The sequence below is a fragment of the Opisthocomus hoazin genome, chromosome 2 (assembly GCF_030867145.1).
Source record: "Opisthocomus hoazin isolate bOpiHoa1 chromosome 2, bOpiHoa1.hap1, whole genome shotgun sequence".
NCBI lineage: Eukaryota > Metazoa > Chordata > Aves > Opisthocomiformes > Opisthocomidae > Opisthocomus > Opisthocomus hoazin.
The window spans coordinates 92,419,430-92,438,627 of NC_134415.1; the positions used below are offsets into that span (position 1 = coordinate 92,419,430).

At 38.6% G+C, this 19,198-nt stretch overlaps 1 protein-coding gene across 4 annotated transcripts in view; it reads left to right on the plus strand.

The window, feature by feature from the left end:
- Nucleotides 1-19,198, plus strand: part of UBE3D (ubiquitin protein ligase E3D) — a 93,698-nt gene that overhangs the window by 33,285 nt on the left and 41,215 nt on the right. The window contains exon 9 of one of the 4 annotated variants that reach the window (XM_075414452.1): nt 12,713-12,752. The exons of 2 other annotated variants lie outside the window; for them this stretch is intronic. In XM_075414452.1, coding sequence (XP_075270567.1) covers nt 12,713-12,743 — 31 coding nt within the window. In that variant the 3' untranslated portion in view covers nt 12,744-12,752. Of the gene's footprint in view, nt 1-11,161; nt 11,352-12,712; nt 12,753-19,198 lie in introns of those variants that run through there. One more of the 4 variants, XM_075414454.1, reaches the window with a different exon arrangement.

The following is a 19,198-nucleotide window of genomic DNA, read 5'->3' on the forward strand; positions in this document are numbered from 1 at the left end:
CAGTTTAACAGAACAGCAAACAGAGGGAACAGCAACAACAACGGTACAAATAAGGAGAAAACACAACAACGAACCGCACGACCCAGACAGCCGCTCTCCCCAACATCACCGGCACCGCGTCCCCCCAAGCCGCAAGTCCCTTTTCACTGCGCCCCCCCCCTCCCCCCCCCCCCCGGAACCCAGCGTGATGTCACATGGTATGGAATACCCAGCGTGATGTCACATGGTATGGAATACCGGGCTCTGTTTGGCCAGGTGGGGTCAGCCCCCACCCCCCGGCTGTGCCCCTTCCTGGAGTCCGGTGAAAATTAACCCTGTCCTGGCCAAACCCAGGATATTTGTATCTTAGTCCTTCAGCTGTTAAATAGGTCTAGAAACACTTGGGTGTGTCTTATGAGTGATAGCATGAATTCTGGGTAGGTCTGTCTACAGGTAGGCTTCTAACCCTTGCGGGAGATTTATGAGCAATCCTTCTACACCAAATTAGTTGAAATTATGTGCTGTCATTTCTTCCTGTGACCTATGAAAAAAGTACGCTAGGAGTGTTTTTGAATCACATTAGAGAAGGATGCCTCATGAATTTTCTGCTCCATTCTCACTTAGATCTTTATGGGTGATGTGTATGTGAATAGGTTGGTTCCCTCCACTTTTCTCTCAGCAAGGCTCCTTTTCTCCACCTACAAATCTGCTGTACAGACAGAAGAGGTCTTCCTTTCAAGTAATAGGTTCTTGGCAAATAACACCTTATGCAAACAACATCAACCGCTGGGAGTGATAATGGTAAATACTGCTGAAGTGAAGGTGGTGTAAAAATATGTGAAGAAAATTGAAAATACAGTTACATGGCAATTTGACCATAACTTGATCTCAGAAAATACATGAGAAGGTACAGTTAGAGGAAAATTACACATTTTCCTTTATAGTAGTGTGCTAGGCAAAGTTTTGTAAAAAAGTCATTGATAGCTTTTTATTTCTCAGATGCATCTAGAGTGTCTCTGAATGGTTTACAGCTTTTGCAGAAGCTTTCTCCTATGTAAGAATCTGCTGCTTATCATTCAAGAGTTGAAAAATGACTTCCAGTGATAGTTTGTTTCATTAGCTTTAGAGGGATAGAAAAAGCTAGAAAATTGAGTTTGTGGCTGAAAACCTGGAGGTTTTGAGTCCCAAAGCTTGTATCACAGTCCATGTATAGTAAGCTGTTTATGAAGCTGTTACTGATGTATTGCAGAATGTTGTTTATTTGTCCCAAGAATGGCTTTCATTCTGTATGTGACTCTAGAGTAATTCAGCTGTCATAAAAGCACCAAACTGTGTCCTATTTCACTGATTTTTGTATGTCTGAAATAGAACAATGTTTCAGTAACTCTTTCCTGTAGAAAACACATGGGAGCACACAGATCAAGAGTTGACTGACTGAGGAGTGACCAGTGTTTCATGATTCTGTGCTCTCTTTAAGGTGATTTCTGTAGTGTAATAAACTTCTTGTGCTATATATGGACTGATTAAAAAACTGGGTGTGACTGTAAATGGAGCATGAAGGATCTGTTTTGTGTCAGATAACTTTTGTATTCCCTTCTTGAATTCTTTCATGGTATCAGGATGAGAGGAAATGGCCTCAAATTGTGTCAGGGGAGGTTTAGATTGGATATTAGGGAAAAATTTCTTTGCTGAAAGAGTGGTCAGACATTGGAACAGGCTGCTCAGTGAGGTAGTGGAGTCACCATCCCTGGAGGTGTTCAAAAAACGTGTAGATATGGCATTTCAGGACATGGCTTAGTAGGCATGGTGGTGATAGGTTGATGGTTGCACTTGATGATCTTAGAGGTCTTTTCCAACCTTAATGATTCTATGATTCTAAGAGAACTGACACCACAGGTGGGTGGGTTGCCTTAAAAGAGATGACTGAGCAGTCAGGCAAAGCTTTTTAAACAATGTAGTGTGATGTTAGTGAGGGTTTTGGGACAAGAGGGAAAAAAAATACTTTTCAGACTTTGATAAAAGACGTGGAATCTATAAGCCTCTGGAACTTTGAATGCTTGCGCTGAAGCTTGGAGGAAGAGATGAAAGCTCCATCTGAGAACTACTATTTTTAGCTAAAAATTGTTCTTCAGAAGAAAGAACTGTTCTTCGGTACTGGCAACATCCTTTTCCACCTCTAGCAAAAGATGTGTGCAACTTTTAAGTATAGCTTTCAGGAGAAACATGCTGACTTTCTTGTTTAATGAAACTAGACCTGCCACGTGCACCATCCCTTTATGGTGGTTACTTCAGAACTTTATGTTTGTTCCTAAACACAGGTCTGATATATCTTTCCAACTCTTCGGAGCTGCCATATTTTTGGTATCTAATCTTTCCAATTTTAAGCAGTCTTAGAAGTACTAACTGAAGTAGAGAAAAATGTTGGAAGTAGCTCTTTGCCTACCAAATAAGGTCTCTTGTATTTTTGCTCCAACATTTTCCTCATGTTATAATTTCAGCTGAGCTTGTTGCTTAGGTTGTATTTTTTGCTCATCTTTTGAAATTCAACATTGAAGTCAGAGGAGTTAGGGTTCTGAGTGTTTTTTTTAAAAGTGGATTTTCAGTTGCAAATCACTCAGCCATTTGTTAATAATCTGAGCAATAGCCTGCCTTTCTTCTTATGTAGCATGAAAGACGGTGATGTGTCACTACACATCTTGTAGGGTACTGCTGTTATACTCTGCATTGGAAGTGTTAAATGCTGTATACATAGTAATTGGCAGTGTAAAACTAAGAAATTGACTGTAAGTGCTATTGCTTAGCTACTTTTTATGTTCTATTTTTTTAGAAAAAATAGATAAATATGCTATTAAGATCTCCTATCACATTTAATACATTTTTCAATCAGGATTTGTGATTCTGTAATATGGTAGAACAAAAAATACAATTCAGGCTTGGATATTTTTTCTGTGTTTTTCTTCATAGTTATTTGTGAAAGAATAATTCAAGTAAGCACAATTCTGGTATTTCTCATGTCTCTCTCATTCATATTGCTGTAGCTCAGCTCCTTTGGGAATCTCAGGATTGGCAATGAGAGAAATGTCAAGTTGGAGGGGAAAAAATTGTGAATTAAAAGCAGCAAGACTATCTGAAACTAATGGAAGATTTACAGTCTGAAATAACTGCATTGCCAGGTAGTTATTTCCACTTTTATAGCGTGATAAGAATGTAAGAAACGCCATGCTGGGCCAGAGCAGTATACCATCTAGCCCAGTATCCACCCTCTGACATCCAGAGATGTTCTTTAGACTAGCGTGTGAGCCTCAACACTTCCTTGTGCTGCTTAGGTCTGTGGTTGTTGTAGTAAGGATGTTAGAGGGTACAGCTCTGCCTGTTTCCATTAGTATCTCTTCTTGCATCTTTTGACCATCTATTTGAATAAACACTTTTCCACCTTACTGGTGATGTCTGCCTCCACAATCTCTTGTAATAGCAAGTTCCAGAAGTTCGCTACTGTTGTGTAGTACTTTTTTAACCTCTTCTAAACTGATGTACTGCTAGTTTCAGTGAGTTGCCTCTAGATCTAGGTTTAGGGATTTAGTGAACAATAATTCTGCATTCATACTGGCAAAATGGACGTGGGGATCTGAAACTGTACACTGGGATTACAGCATGCAGTGTTCTTGCTTATTACATTTAGGCGTTAGATTTACTGGCCAGTTTGCTGGAGGGACAGCAATTTCACGTCTATTCAAGTATTACTATAAGACTTGTTTATGTCACTATTTTCTTCGTTATGCTTTCCGTGTAACACTGCTTTTTTGAAAGCCAGATACACTAAATGTGATAGTGATGATCCGTTGAGAATAATTTAATTACATCAAACTATAGCAGCTTTCCACTTAGAGGCTTACAGTTTGTTTCTCATAGACTTATAAAGACGGTTGAGTTCACTTGGGAACTGTAAGTACCCAACTCCTATAATGCCTTTTAAATGACAGGATCTGTTTGAGCGGGCAGGAATCCTATAATTAGCCAAGAGTGAAAAAAATAAAACTTATAAAAGCCTGTTGGACAGATTGCTGACAAGAACTGTTTAAACCTCAAAACTTGATTTACTGAATTCCAGGATCCTGGGCTCTTTTAAATTAGTTAGCATTTGTTGTTTCTATTGTATTTCTCCATGACAGACTGTGTAAACGAACAATCCTTAGATTAACAAAATGATTTAGGCTGCTAATTTTACTTGCAATACTCTTAAAATTGGTAAGGCTGAAGCAAATTGGGAGCATATGACATGAGACCAAGAAAGGCTAATTTGTGAAATTGTTCAGGATATTTCCATTTGTGTGTAACAACAATAGGATATTGCTGTTAGTTGCTTATTTTGAATGCTGTAGCATCAAAACAGAACAAGCAGTTCTCGTGCTGGCTCCTCTGAATACTGGCCTTACACGATAAGTGAAATAATTTTTATAGCTAATTGACACAATAAGTGATGTCTATGTGGATATGAATGTTTGAGGAAGAAGAGGAGATCTGACTGGAAAGGTGGAAGGTGTTGTTCCAGGGAATAAAATTTCTGCAGAATTTTAGAATTTCAGTCAAATAATTGCCAAAGGCAGGACTATTCCATCTACTCAGAGTGATCTGTTGAATTGACCGTGCCCATTTTCCCTATGTGTATGGTTAAAAGAGTATTAAGGTTTGCGTTCTTCCCAGAGTGTATGCATTACCATGATATCTGTTAAACCGTCAAATTTTTCCTTACTTCACAAAACACTGACTGGATTCTGATGTTACAGAGTTCTCCATAGTCCTGGAGGCAGGAATACTGAAATCACTTGAGTGCTTTTGTGGGCCCTGGTTTTGCTGGCTTTGCTGGAGAAAGCAAAGTTGTACAGTGTCTCGTTGAAGATGATTCTTCAGGGAAATGACTGCAGGCTTGCGTGTCAACTGGTTGTCCATGTCTCCAGTGCTGCAGCTGGGGCTTTTCAGCTGGTGCTGATGGGCGGGTGCATAGTATCAGTAGCAGAACTGGTTAGAAGCTGGCTTTTGAACCAAGCGCCATTTCTCTTTCCCCTATAGACACTGATTTTTCTGAACCCTCCAAAACTGTTTAAGTATGGAAACGTTGTCGAGGTCTTTGCACTTTCTTATGTATTTCTTTTTCCTTATTGACTGGGTTCCCAGCTGTCCTGTGTCTCTCATGAAGGAATATGGTTGAGCAGTATAATGTGTTTCCTCATTTTTGTGCAAATTTGATGTCTTGTGATGGAAACAGTTGTATGGCCTACAGAGTACACTGCTGAAGCATTTCTAAGTATTTTCTTCACTAAATTTTTTCCAGATTTTAAACTTCCTCCAGAAATTGGGTAATACTTTTTAATTGGGGCAAAAAAAAAAAAAGAACCATCTGTAATTAGTGCTGGTAATGCAAAGAATTATCTTCTGAAAAAGGGGCTGAAAGGGGCTTTAAGAAGATCCATCAGATATTTCATGATTTAGTGCATTTTGAATCTAATGTGAGCCTTACTGGTTGTAGTCATACCTAAAAAATTGTCTGTCGATATTCTCTACTCGCTGTTTTCAGCTGTTTGCATATTATTGCTGCAGAGTGCTGTTCAGCTGTTGTATTTCAAACAGAAGTGGCTGCATGTCATTAAACAATGTGAAGGCCTCTAATTTTTCAAGCATGTCACGATGATTAAGAAATACAAACTGTTGTCTCAGTTGAGAGATTTTACTGAAAACTATATTTTGTTTTTCTGAAACTGATGAAACTCTTGCTGGCTACTGCAAGAAGAAATCAGTTACCGAGAAGCTTTTTTTTGCCCCTCAACACACCAATGCTGCAGACACTTTTTTAGCACTTCTGCAGCTCTCCTTTACGCGTAGGACCATGGAATTTAACACAGTTGTCCAGGTGAGTTTCTTGCATCACCAATTATGTCTGATCCAAGTCTAACTCAACAAATTGCTTCAAGAACATAGTGTAGTAGTGGGTATCAGATAACCGCAATATTCATTGATTGCCTTCAGCAGAAATTGGAAAGAACATGCAGGTAGAGTTCATTATGAAAAAGTCTAGACTGGAGATTGGAAGCTTTCTGATATCAGAGCAGTGAGGTTCCTGCAGAGCCTTCTAGTAGGGATAGTATTGTCAAGAAGCAGAATTGCTTTTAAGATGAAGCATGATAAAACTGCAAAAGGAATGCTTCGACACAATGCCTGTTCTTGCGACGGTCTGAGCTTTTTGGCTGGGAGATGCCTACTGGGTCAGTTTTTCAGCTCTGTCACTGACCTGCCAAAAGACTTTCAAGTGTGCCATATCTCTTTCACTCTCTGGAAACTCTTCAGAGTGACAAGTTTGCATGTGTGTGGAAAGCCACACTGGTACCAGGGTCTTGACTGGGCTGCTATTCAACAATTTCATAATTATCAAGTGTGGCATTATTTCTTTGCCTATAGTGTGTTCTCTGACATCTGAAGTCCATTCTAACTTTATTTGCAAAGGATTTATAGTACTTACTGCAGCTGTCTTACTTTCAGCTGTTTTATCTCCACTTTGAATGAGGTCATCTACTCAGAGGCTTCTCTTCTCACTGAGGTGGTGGCTGTGACTCAGTCTTTCGATGCCTACCTCACTTCCTTACATCAAAGCTACATTTTAGTCTGTCTGTAACATCAGCTCCCGCGTCAGCACTGACTTGGCTAAACCCAAATCTTCCATCTAAATCCCCTCTCTTCCTTTTTTCTTCTTCTGCTCTTGCTCATGTCCAGAAGGCAGCTGCCAGGCTGTATGTCTCCCCTTCCTGTTCCTCGTCCTTCTGAGCTGAAACTACGTTTCCCTGTTTCTTGATCCATAAATTTTTAAGGAAGCTTATAAAACTAAACTAAAGAGCCAAACCAATGTGCATTCCCTGACCTGACTGTGTCGAGGTAGGTGTGTGAGCCCAGTGCAGCCCGCCCAGCACTATCTCGGAAGGGCAGCTGATGGCCCGTGCGATTCCTCCAGCTCTGCTTCGTGTCTGCAGCAGGACGGCAGGACTCGGGACAGCCGCGCCAGTGCTGCGGGGAGCTCCGTCAACACAAGCATGAGTTATACAGACACTGTTAAATCTCTACTATAAGGGAAGGGGAAAGCTTCGGAATAGCTGAAAGGGAAAACTTGGGAATTAGCTCTGAGGAGAGGAGGTGTTAAAACTAGGGACAGTTTTGTGAAGGATGGAGGGGTTATTTATGGAAGAGTATTTCCATGCAGAGAGGAAACCTGATAGGCGTGTGAGGACACATACTGGCTGAGGACAGGGAAAGGGGGCTAGTGGCAAGCTGATCTTTCCAGACTGACAATTAGTCTGCTGTGAGTTTTCAAAGTGGACCATAGGATGTGGTAAAATCAGGTAGTTTGGGCATTTCTGACCTAAGTGAAAAATGTTGCTATACCAGTTTATGTTTTTGAATTAACTTCAAGGTTATTTTTAGGAAAGGAAGCAGTGTTATTAACTGCGTGTTTTATTTATTTATTTATTTATTTAGGATTTAATTGCTTGTTAAATTTGACTTGTAGCCACACCTGATATTTTAATGTCAGTGTTGTGTCATGCTGGTGTAGAGTGAGCATCTGTATAAATTTTGCCACAATCTTGTCAGTGAAGAGGCAATATGATGATAAAAATAAACTGTTCCAGGAAAATTACAGTTTCAATGGGAAAAGGAAAATATTGCGTATGTGAAGTTCTAACTTTAGTAATTAGGCTTTTGTTTGGCAGTGATTTGGATTGAATGAGTGGAAACAAAAAGTTTTGTTGTCAGCGAATTCTCCAGATCAACCAGTTCTGTGATTTGTGGTGTTCCTTGTTTTGCTGCAGGTTCATGTAATTACATCTTGAAATACTGAATTTCCTTCTCTTCTGAAGTCAGTACATCAGAAAAAAAATAACTTTAAAGCAGCAGGCTGAGAGCTTCTTGTGAACAGTGATTACAGCTTTTATTTGTACAGCAGGATAACTTCTCCCTTTGGATTCAGACATAATGTTCTGGAGTGCCTGGTATTTGTGAATATTTCTATGTGGAATATCAACAGCGGTGTGGAAGTGATTTAGTTTTACCCAAAGGTTTAAAAATCAGAGGCCAGAAAACATTTTCATCTTTATATTGTTCTGAAAATCCATTTCAACTTCAGAAATGGCCTCCTGCTTGGTATAATGGGTCTTAAAAAGGGAATTAAGGTTTATGGAGCATATGCAAATCTTCGTGTGGCACAGCTGGTGGGAATAACCTGCATAAGAACATCCAGGGAAGTGCTTTGTGCTGTGGCCAGGGAACCCAGGGCTTTAGGTAACGGGCAAGAACAGCGCTGTGCCATCACTGATCATCCTGATCATCACTGATCGCAGACCATCAATTCATTCAACTTTGATTTCATTTGATCTTTTTTTTAAAATAATTTTTCTTTACTGCTTGCCTGTGGCTGTGGGCCATGTTTTCTACATAATGTCTAATGCCGTGCTCGCTTGGGTTGTGATTAGAGCCTTTACTGGGGACTGTGGTGTGACCACTAGCAACAAGGCAAGGGGATACCACATTGCTCACTGGGTTTGCTGCCTGCCCGTGGGGCAGACCACCTCTCTGCTGCTCTCCCTATGCTGCCTAGAAGAGGAACTTCGTCAGATTGTCTCACTTAAGCGAACCTTGCTTTTCAGTCACGGTCTTAGCTGAGGTTACTGTACCAACTGTTTGCCCTGCTTTTGCTGCACAGACGTCTGAGCCACTGGACAGTCAAGTCCTCAGCTGCTGCGGTTTAGAGCATATGGTTGAAGATAAATTGTTGCCAGTTTTGGATTGCTTAAAGACACTGCATCCTGAACCGTGGCAGTTTAGGAAATGAGTGATGAGCAGTTCAGATGTCCAGGCAGGGTCAACAGCTGGGACCAGTATCTTCATCAGCTGCCTCATCCCTGCTCATCAATCAGGCCACTGTGTACCTAAAACTGAGTGATATGAAAACCTCTCTATGTGCTCACAGTGCACAGAACCAACAGGTCACACCAGCTTTACATCATCGAAGCATTGGTTCTGAATGTCTTCTATTTTCAGCTGTAACTACTGATTTTTTAAAAAACTTAATCATTACTTAATAAACCTAGGCTGATTTATCATAATTACATCTATAAATCTGTTTCTAATGGCTAGACACATGAATTTCAACAGTCCTTTCCCTAAGGCCACATTAGTCAGCATGAGCTCAGACTGATATGTAGACAATTCTTTTTTTTCCAAACTTATAGGGAAGTGTAAAAATTTTATGATGTTGCTTTAACAAGGCCCACTGGGATTTGGGATTATTTATCTAAGCCCTTATTAAAGACAAAAAGTTTTCTGTGTTTAGCCATGCAGAGCAAAGCTGCTTCTCAGACAGTCCAGTGCAATTGAAAAATGAAGAGAATTTGATAAACATAGAACTGAAATCATGGAGAGAAGCAGAAAAGATCCTTCCTCTGTATCCCTTTACCCAAAGCCAAAGTTACTATTAAACACTAATAGAAAAAGAAAAATGGACTCACAGCACCTCTTGAATTTTAATTTTCACTGTCCTAGGAACCAGCAGTGGAAAACTTTTTTCATTGTTAGAAGGAAACTACTTGTGACACTGAAAAAAACGGAAGATTGAATGATCTGCCTCATTCCCTAGCAGGAGGATTAATTCTCCTGCACAATTAATCTGATTTCTTAATGTCATTCTTCAACATCCAAATGTCTATTCTTTCTCTGTGAGGTAATTTTTACTCATGTATACCTCTGTTGGGATGTCAGTTTAGCAGCCCCTACTGCCTTCTGGGAAACTCTAGAAGGAAAATTAAACGGAAAGTATTTCATGAGATACTTTATGTTCAACTCCCTCTTGTTTTCTTTCAGTAATTAGGAAATGAAAGTGTTTCTAAGGGCTTGGAAATGAGAAATCTGATGTAAAACTAGACCATTTAATTAAATTATAAAAATGGGACCTAATATTTTTAGGAAAAAAAAATTTTACAAGCGGCCGTAGTGTGATTGGCAGAAAGTTTTAAGTTACACTTTAGTTGCTTAAGACATTTTCACTCCTTTTGTTAATCTGAGCAATCTGAGTATCCAGAAACTTAAATGCCTTCTTCGTCTCTCTGAAATTAGCCATTCCTCCTTTTGTGAGAGTAGTACATTGATAAATACCTACACTATTTCATTCCATTTTCCTTTGGGTAAATTTCTGCCATTTTCATTTTCAGTGTTTGCTGTTTTGAATTAAGCTTTGCTTCTGACTTCCGTTTAGCAAATTTGTAAGAGTGCTCCTTTGCCAGCACTTCAGAGTTAATATGTCAGTTCCATTCTGTAGATCTTTCAGAGGCACAACTGAATCATCAGACACAGTGATGTTGCAGTCTCATGAGACTGAGTTCACTGCTTCTGCAGGCATGTCCAGATCCTATTGTCTAGAGTATTCTGTCCTCAGACTTAAATTCCCACACACCACAAGAAAAATCGGTAACACTGCATATTTGCTGTAATGCCTTAAGGATACAAGTTACTACAGTAAAGGTGAATTTTATGTCGCCAGTGTCAGAAACCTTATTTGGAACTGTGACCAGGAAAATACACTTCCTCTTGTTTGCAAAGGTTCCCATTCATCAGGGCGTTCTGACAACTAGCTCTGAAAATCTGTTGTGTGAAGTTTTTCTGAAAGAATTTACATTCATTGGCAGTCCGTACAGGGCAGTCTGCTGGTAAGTGGGCTGCACAGTGCCCAAAAAGCATTGAAGAAAAAATGCAAGCCTGAATGTAGCCGGGGCTGGCATTACCATTTTTACAAGCAGTGACACTGAATATTGTCTGAAAGGACGCAGACGTATAGATGTTCTAGATTACTGATTAAGCTACAGGTGCTGACCTTTAATCAGCATGTGCATGTATTTTTACATTGTGTAGGTACAACAGGAATACGTAATCTCTCCCATGGCCCAGATAATAATTAGGTTTTGTTTCAATAAGTAATGGGAACATTGTCTTGGAGCGTCATTGTGTTTGCCTTGTTTAATGTAGAATGGGTATAAAATTCTGCTTTTTTGGATACAGAATTGGTAAAATAGTCTTTAAAACTGATGAAGCCCCAAACGATTATCTTTCATATCTTTAACTGTTTGTTGTTTGTTTTTTTTTTTTCCTGCAGCATCTGTGAGATGTGAGATTTTGTCAATAATGGGTATTGAAACTGGGCACACATGACACAGTTCTGCTACTATGTAGCTGTTTTAGTCAGATTTACCAATTTGAAATCATCTGGTAGCTGTTTTGTGCAAGTGAACCAGGTATTTTTGGACTGACTTCAATCGTGTCTCGGTGAGCAAAGGAGGACTTCAGACAGGTGAAATTGGAAAACAACTCAATCACAATTGTAACTAGAAGCTGAAATAAAATAATTCTTGAACTTGCACTTGTAATGCTTAGAATTATTATAAGAGGTCGATAATGATATATATAGTTGTTGCCTTTAAGTCTTGTGTATCGTATATTAGTTTGTTTTAAAATAGATATACTAATAAAATTCCTTGCTACAGTGGTGCAGCTTGGTTCACTGCCCCTATTTTCATGATGAGAACCTCTACTCCTCGTGGAAAGCTAAGTTATCTTTACTGTTTTCAGCTCTAAACTTTTCTTATGCATTTGCTCTTTGAATAATTTGCTCATCTGAGAATTGATTGGGTGAACTGAAGTGAATTAAATGCCATTTCAAATGAGATGAGTCTTCTCTTTCTTAAGCATCTGACCCTCAAGGAGTCCGGGCAGACTGTTTGTCAGGTTTTTGGAACCTTTCCTACTGAACTAGTTCATAAATTTAACTTTTGTATTTGATCTGCCTTGCCACTGTTTTGAATGATGGATTTGGGCTTTTTGATTCCCTGTTTATCAACCTTTCATATTTTACATGGTGCAAAATAATTCTTGGACAATGAACGTAGCATTTGTACATAGGGAAAATTTCTATTGAAGTAAAGGGCCCTTTTATTTGTGATAGGATACTTGACACCTTGTGTTTTATGTTCTGCAATATAACATCTCATTTTGGTGATTTTAAAATTAAGGTTATAGTCTCATGAAGAGTTGTAAAGGCACTTCAGGAGAGTAGTACTATTGATAGCATCTGGGCATTCAAAACTCAAGAAATGCCGATATTGATAAATATGTCTTCCTCCTGTATTTTGATTGGAGTTTCCAAACTGTGGGAGGGAAAGGAGGGAGGAGAGAGTCTGTAAAATCATTCCTGTATGACAATTTGGTGGAAGTGTAGCCCAGGAGAAAGCAGAGACATTTAGTGGATTTTCTGGGGCTTCTGCCTAGTGGTGCCTGGAGAGGCAGACAGCCTGTTGTCTCAGCCTCTGGGTGGGAGGGTGGGCAGCGTACAGGAGATGCTGGCTAGTGTGCACATAAGTAGGAGGAGGCCCTCTGCATTTGAGCATCACTAGAGGGTGAGGGTGAGTAGAGGGAACCACAAGACTTGTCCTTTGATTCTGTAAGTTCTTGAGGTTGATTTATGGAAAAAATACACTGAGGCGAATATGTTTTATGTCTCTGGGGAAACGAAGTGAGTTTGACAGTACTTTCCGTCTGCCTTGCCAGTTACCCACAACCTCCTTCTCCGGCCTCTGACTTTTAAACCCATTGGACAATTTTAGAGATAAACAGTCTGAGTGATACTTTTCTCACAATTTCTGTAAAACAGGTGGCTATATAGAGGAGAGCATCCTTGTTAATGGCCCCGATGAGAAAAAGCTGTAGCTTGAAAACAACAGTTACAAGAAGAGTCCACTGAGGAAGGCAGCTGGTCCACCAGACATCACTAGTCCCATGAACAGGTGGAAATGCTGCCTTAAAATTACCTGAATCTTTCAAGGGTGAGCTATCTAGAATTACTTTACATTTACTGCAGGGTTACCATATTGATGTCAGCAGTTTCTGTGAAGGAGCTTTTACATAGTACTTTGTTTTTCTACAGCCCTGATGTGCACTTCTACCCTTCAGGAAGTGAGCGTTAGTAGAGGAGGCTTATTCCCATTTGCCAGGGCAGTGGCCTTTATTTCTCTACATACCTGAAGTGTTGGAAGGTTAAAAAAAAAAAAAAAAAGAAAAAAGATGTAACCTCAGAATTTGAGTACTTAGTTGATACATGCTGGGAAGGGAGGCTTTTTAGGTCAGTGATGCTGCTGCTTACATTTGATATTCCCTGTAAGTAAGATGGCACCAGTCAAGCTTTTAGGAATAGGTCAATAGCATGCTGCTCTGTGTCCTCTTCATCCATCCCAAGCACAGTAGTCTACGATTATTGCCATTTGGGAAATCATGAGCCATCTGTTCTAATTTAGAGTAAGAAGTATCCAGGAAGGAATCAAGAGGTGCTTAAAGGTGAAAAAAAGTATTTTAAGGAGCAGACAAAGCTATTCCTTTGTTCTGAGTTGCAGCTTAGCCAAGAAAACTGCATTCTAGAGTTGTAGTAGTCTAGATGGTGATGGCCATCAGCAGTGCCATCCTCCACTGTGATGAATTATCAGCAGTTGATCTGGCTACAGCAATCTGTATCTTTATTGTTTTCAGCAAAATTATTTGCATTCTGTCCACTTGGGATGCAGTAAGATATTCAAAAACTGCAGCTTAAGGCTTTAACGCAACCATTAAAGTGGAGAAGCACATTCTAAAGCATTGGCCATGCAGTTTTTACGAGAGTAATTTCCTTCTCCTTTTAGTGGGACCACGTTGCTTTGCTGCTGAGAAGTCTGCAATTACACTGTACTTCGGAGCTGCTCCAGCAATTCTGCATAGCATGGATGTTCAAGAGCAGTCGCAGCAGACTTTCGGCAATGCCCAGCAAGAGCTAAGCTCCTGCACTTCTCTTGGTTTTGTAGGAGAACTTCTAAATTAACGTGTGAGTTCTGCTCTTGCACCCAGCTAGGCAAAACTGGTGTAGGGAATTTTAAAAGGTGGTTTCAAGGAAATACATTGTGAATCTGTTGAATTCTGTCTGCCACATTTTCTTCCTATTATGTCTGCATACGTTTGAGCATTACAAGCCCAGTGGGAACCGATGTCTCCATGAGCTTGTATTCCTCAGTCAGATGCTCTAAAGCATCATTGTAACTGATGAAAATTTGCTGCAGTTTTCTGCTTTTACAGCTTCAGCTTTTGCCACAAACTCTTGATCTTGCAGATGAAAAGAAAGAATTTCTCTCCCCCATGCAATTACTATTATGGGTTGGCTCTGTGGATATAGCTGCTGCTGCTGCTGTACGTTTATGCACTGTGGTTTTGCTGGTAGGACATGTCCTGGGAAGTACCTGGCGGGCTTGGGATTTTATATCCAAGGTCAGTTTCCTGAACATTAAAGTTCCTTTTTCTCTTTATTTTATCACCAGTTTATTTTTGCTTACCTGGTGCTGAAACTAAAGAAGGATGATGATGTCTTAGTTTTATTTACTGACCATCTGTGCATGGTTTTAGTACTGTCATAAATTTTAAGTACATTTGCAAGTGTTCATGGTCCCATGCATCTAGGTGTCCCATTGAACACAACTCTGGTTTAGGCATTGTTGCTTGATTTAGCTTTTCATATTTTTGTTGTAGATATTATGAATCTGTAGCTCAAAAGTTGCAGAACAGATGAGCACCTACTAATCCTTCCATATGACATTTAAGCTTTATTTCAGTGATTCTTGCAGCTGAAATTCTGTTTTGTCTTCTTCAGAGACTGTATGGTTGGTGCTGTTTTGCAGTGGAATTAAAATATTTTATGTGTTTTAGGGTTTGAAACTTAAAATTAATGCTTTTGAAATTGCATAGCAGCCAGCTGGAGGAGGGAAGGCACCATAGAAAAGCAGTTGTTGCACACCCAAAAATCTTCAGTCTAGAGAGTAATGTTGAGCATTACTTTGAAATGAAGTGCTCCAAGGCAAAGTTACTCCTGGACAGGATTAAAATCTCAAGATTTATTTCCATGCAAAAAGTTGCGATATGGGGAAGTAGCTTTCTGTGCTTGAGAGGAGTAGTCTGTTGTAAACAACCATGTCTGTCTTGGCACAATATACTAACAGAGTTGTTTGGTTTTCTGATTTCGCTCTTTACCACTTTGAGAAAAAAACAGTTGAATTCTGTGAGCAATACACAGGCTTTATTTGTGCTAATAGAATTTTTGAATAACTGTATCAAAACCAATGTAGTTACATTTAAGTAAATACAGGACAGTTGAGTCTAATAAAAATGTTGGTATCAAATAAAAGAAAGAACATTTGGCCTGTACTTTACAGATGGAGATAGGCAGCTTTTCTCTCTGAGTTCCCTTAAATAGTTTAAAATAATCAAAGCATTTTGAGAAGTAGTAAAATAATTTAAAATACATAAAAAAATGAATGTAGTTGAGATGCATATGCAGTTGTCTAATGCAAACAAAACCATTTAATCTACTGTGTTTTAGTGTACCTTTTAGCATGAATTATTTAAGCTATGCTACATATTGGAGCTAGAAATGAGAAAATTGCATGTGGAATATGTGTTTTAAATCACAAAAGCATTCGTTGGAGCAAATAGCATAATTTTGCTTAAAAGGCCTTTAGAAATATTACAAGAACATTTGATACTTCTTATGTTAGACCTTCTGAAATATATTATGCTAATGGATAGATGGTACTCTGGTGAGGTTAAATTCAAATTTTCATTATAAGCCTTTCTTATTAGTATTAAATAACTTGTTCTTTTCAAATGGTGACACACTGAAAGTTCAAGAAGGACTTACATTGTGTAGGATAAAGTATTTAAAACCTTCTGAATTGTTTTAGTGGTGGATTTCTGGATAACTTTGACGAGATTCCAGAAGTGCATAGTTGATCCATTCAAAATAAGCATTGCCCAGAAAAAAAGACAGAAGACTGTTGATAATGGTCATTTGTGTGTACACAGCTGTAATATATATTTATATTAAAATATAGAAATATGCATGATTGTATAGTGATGTATAATGAATTATCATATAATTATGTATACTATATTAAAGTATATGTACTATATACCCTATATATGGTGTAACTTTATTATAAGGATTGTATATCAGTAACTTTATTATAAGAGTGATTTACAGGAGAGAGTATTTAAGACTGCTTGGAATTATAGAAATTCCATTAAATAGACCTTCATAGTGATGCACTGAAAAAATTAAGGTTTAAATCTTAGAGATGTAGCTTCTGCTGTTGGTCACTGTAGTCCATTGTAATAAATCTGAAAAATCACCTCCTCATGTAGGTCCCTGGATCACTGTCTTCTTACTTCCCCTGTTATGTTCCTCTTCTCTTGATCATTTCCTTGCAAGGACACCAGTGGGTTAAATTTCTGTTCTTCCCTTTGTTCTCTCTTGCGAGAGATTTAGTAACTTGGTTTGGGATACCGCGCAGCTACTAAGATCGCAGGGAAGATTTGCTCAAAAACTCACTTGACACTCCCAGCTATTGAGGATGAACAATGAACGGCATTAGAACAAGACTGCAGATGTTTGTTTTAGGAGAGAAGAAGAAAGGTTTTTTTCCAAAGGAATTTTTTTGTAGGCATGGAAGCACTGCACTTCTTAGTGTTCCTTATTATTTAAATTTTGGCAAGAGTTTAGTAGCTAATAAGCATGCAGTGATATTTATGTCATTTTTAGATAACTGCAAGGATAATTATAATTATAAATAACTTTGCCTCCAGGTATATTAAGTATATAGACAGGTCATCAACCGTAATTTATAATTTTTTTTAGATTAAATCATTTTTACAAATAGTTATTTAATTTAGCAGGTTTGTCCTTTGGTTCAGTAAAGTCACCTGTCATTTATATCAGAGCTGTAGTTCATGGAGAGGGCAACTTTAACAACATTCAGTGAACTCTGAGAGTCAGGGCTGAGCTTCTGTCAGCTTTTATATTCAGCATGGCCTTGATTCAGCAAAACACTGAAGCCGTAGCTAACATAATAATTTCCTTCAAGGGTTTCACAGCATTTGGAGCCCTAAATGCAGAGTGCATTTACCTAGATCATAACTAAACAAGTTAACCCAGTGCCTTGGTAGCAACACTGAGTAGTGCTCTAAGAGCTTTTTCATTTTCCAGTTTTGATCTCTGTAGACTACCCTAAGTTAACTGATTTATAGAAGGAGCCTGGTAAATCAGAGGTGGTGATGGGGGTGCTCTGGACAGGCAAAAAGGACTTACCTGTTCCTTTTCAAAAGCAGACTTATTTTGTCTGTTGCTGAGACAGTTGCATTTTTAAGTGAACCTCATGCATGATAGAGGGAGGTTACTGCTGATAAATGGCATTGACACTGATGGAAGAGGCTTCCTTTGAAAGAGGTGCAATCTAATGAGAAGTCTGGTCCAGTTTTTCAAAGTCTCCTGAGAGTCCTTGTCATTTTTTCCTGGTTTTGAAATACAAATATTTCTCTTGTTTCACTGACATGCTGTGAATATGGTGTTTTTCATGAAGACTTAAGACGTTGTGGGTGGGTTCCATGGCCTGATGGATGACTGTGTTTCTTTGCTAGTACTTATGTCAAGGAATTATGAAATAAATGTATTTCATGATTTTAGAGTCTTAAACCTTGCTTTTAAGGACACAATTTTCAAATGTTAGTCTGACTTATGTAGGCATTTTAACAGTTCATTGGGATCAATTCCATAATGAGCAGTGGAGAAATACCATTCTCTGATTCATGGTGAATCAAATGCGCTTATCGGAAAACATTGTGATCAATTACTTCTGCAGAAGTATTTGTCTTATCTCTAGTCTTATCTGACTAATTGTTTTCAAGTTTTGCTCCTCTCTGCTTTGAGTTTTAATTAGTTGAATTTCAGATAACATTTGCTGATTTATTTTTTTTAAAGAAATCCAGATTTCCCTGGATTTGCCATTATTATCAGCTAAACAGCTTTGAAAATACCAGTTCATTTTTTAAAACATCTTTCACATATTACTATAGCAATTTTACTTGTCCTGGCTGTATTTCTTTGACTGGTTATGGGAACATGACCATCATATCATGCTCTAAATTTCTTCTTCAAATAACCTGTTCCTTAGAGAAAGCATTGAAAAGGACAAGGGGGAAGACAGTCTCACCGTTTCATCTTTATTTCTTATGTGTTTTGAACACTCCATTCTAACAGTTTAGCGGATAGATAGCACATAGTTATTTCATATCAGCATCTAGCACAGTAGCCAAGTATCTTCCGCCTTGAGTAGAATTTTACTCTGTTCACTTTCTGTACTACTTTAGTTCAGTTCTGAAATTTATGCCGGAAATAGATTATTCAGTTCTGAAATTTATACCGGAAATAGATTAAACAGTATGATTAGCATTCATCATATGCAGTTCTGTCTCTCTCAAAATGAAAGTTATATGAAGGTTTTAATTATGTCTTTTAATCGTATGTCTGTGTATTGTGTTTTCATGGATGAAACTAATGTATATCTATTAGATGGAACAGAAGGGGTGATTTTGAGTTGTAAATTTAAACTGCAGAGGCTGCATCTCAAGTTCAGTTAACACCTGGAAGAGCTCTGACTCTTGCTCTTACTGGGGATCAGTTCCATTATCACCAATCCTTCTTCCTGCTCCAAAACTTAAGAGGTTTTCTTTTTCAGTTGTCCTGAACCCACAAAATTGCATGCACTTAAGTAAAAGCACTAAGTCTCTTAATTTGGCTCACTCATTAGGGAATATAGTAGGCTGTGAAGAACATGTTTACTTTGCTTATAGTAGTTGGCTTTGCTAGATAGTAATGTCATATTATTGAGTTTATGCTAATATCGTCCCAGGTAAACATGACTTGATTATGCAGTATATAAGTTGAGCTCCATCAGCAGTTTTCTCTGCGGAGTAACTAATGTGGATTTCCCCTCACTACTCAGACACTGATTTTCAGGAAAACATGAAACTTCCCCAAACCTAATATATTGGAAATCTTTCTTAGAGAAAATTTGGTTGAAATAGGCTAAGAGGTTTAAAAGTTCCGGGGAAAGGGGGTGATAAAGAAAAGAAGGATAAAATGGGATAAATGGAGTGACAGACAGGATGCTTAGAGTGATTTGGGTTTTGCTGTTGGTGAGATCACTGGCAGGTGAAAATGAATGATGATGATTTACAGAGGTGGATTTAATGTCCTGTGAAAAAATTCACTCTGACATGTCCTTTTCTTAAC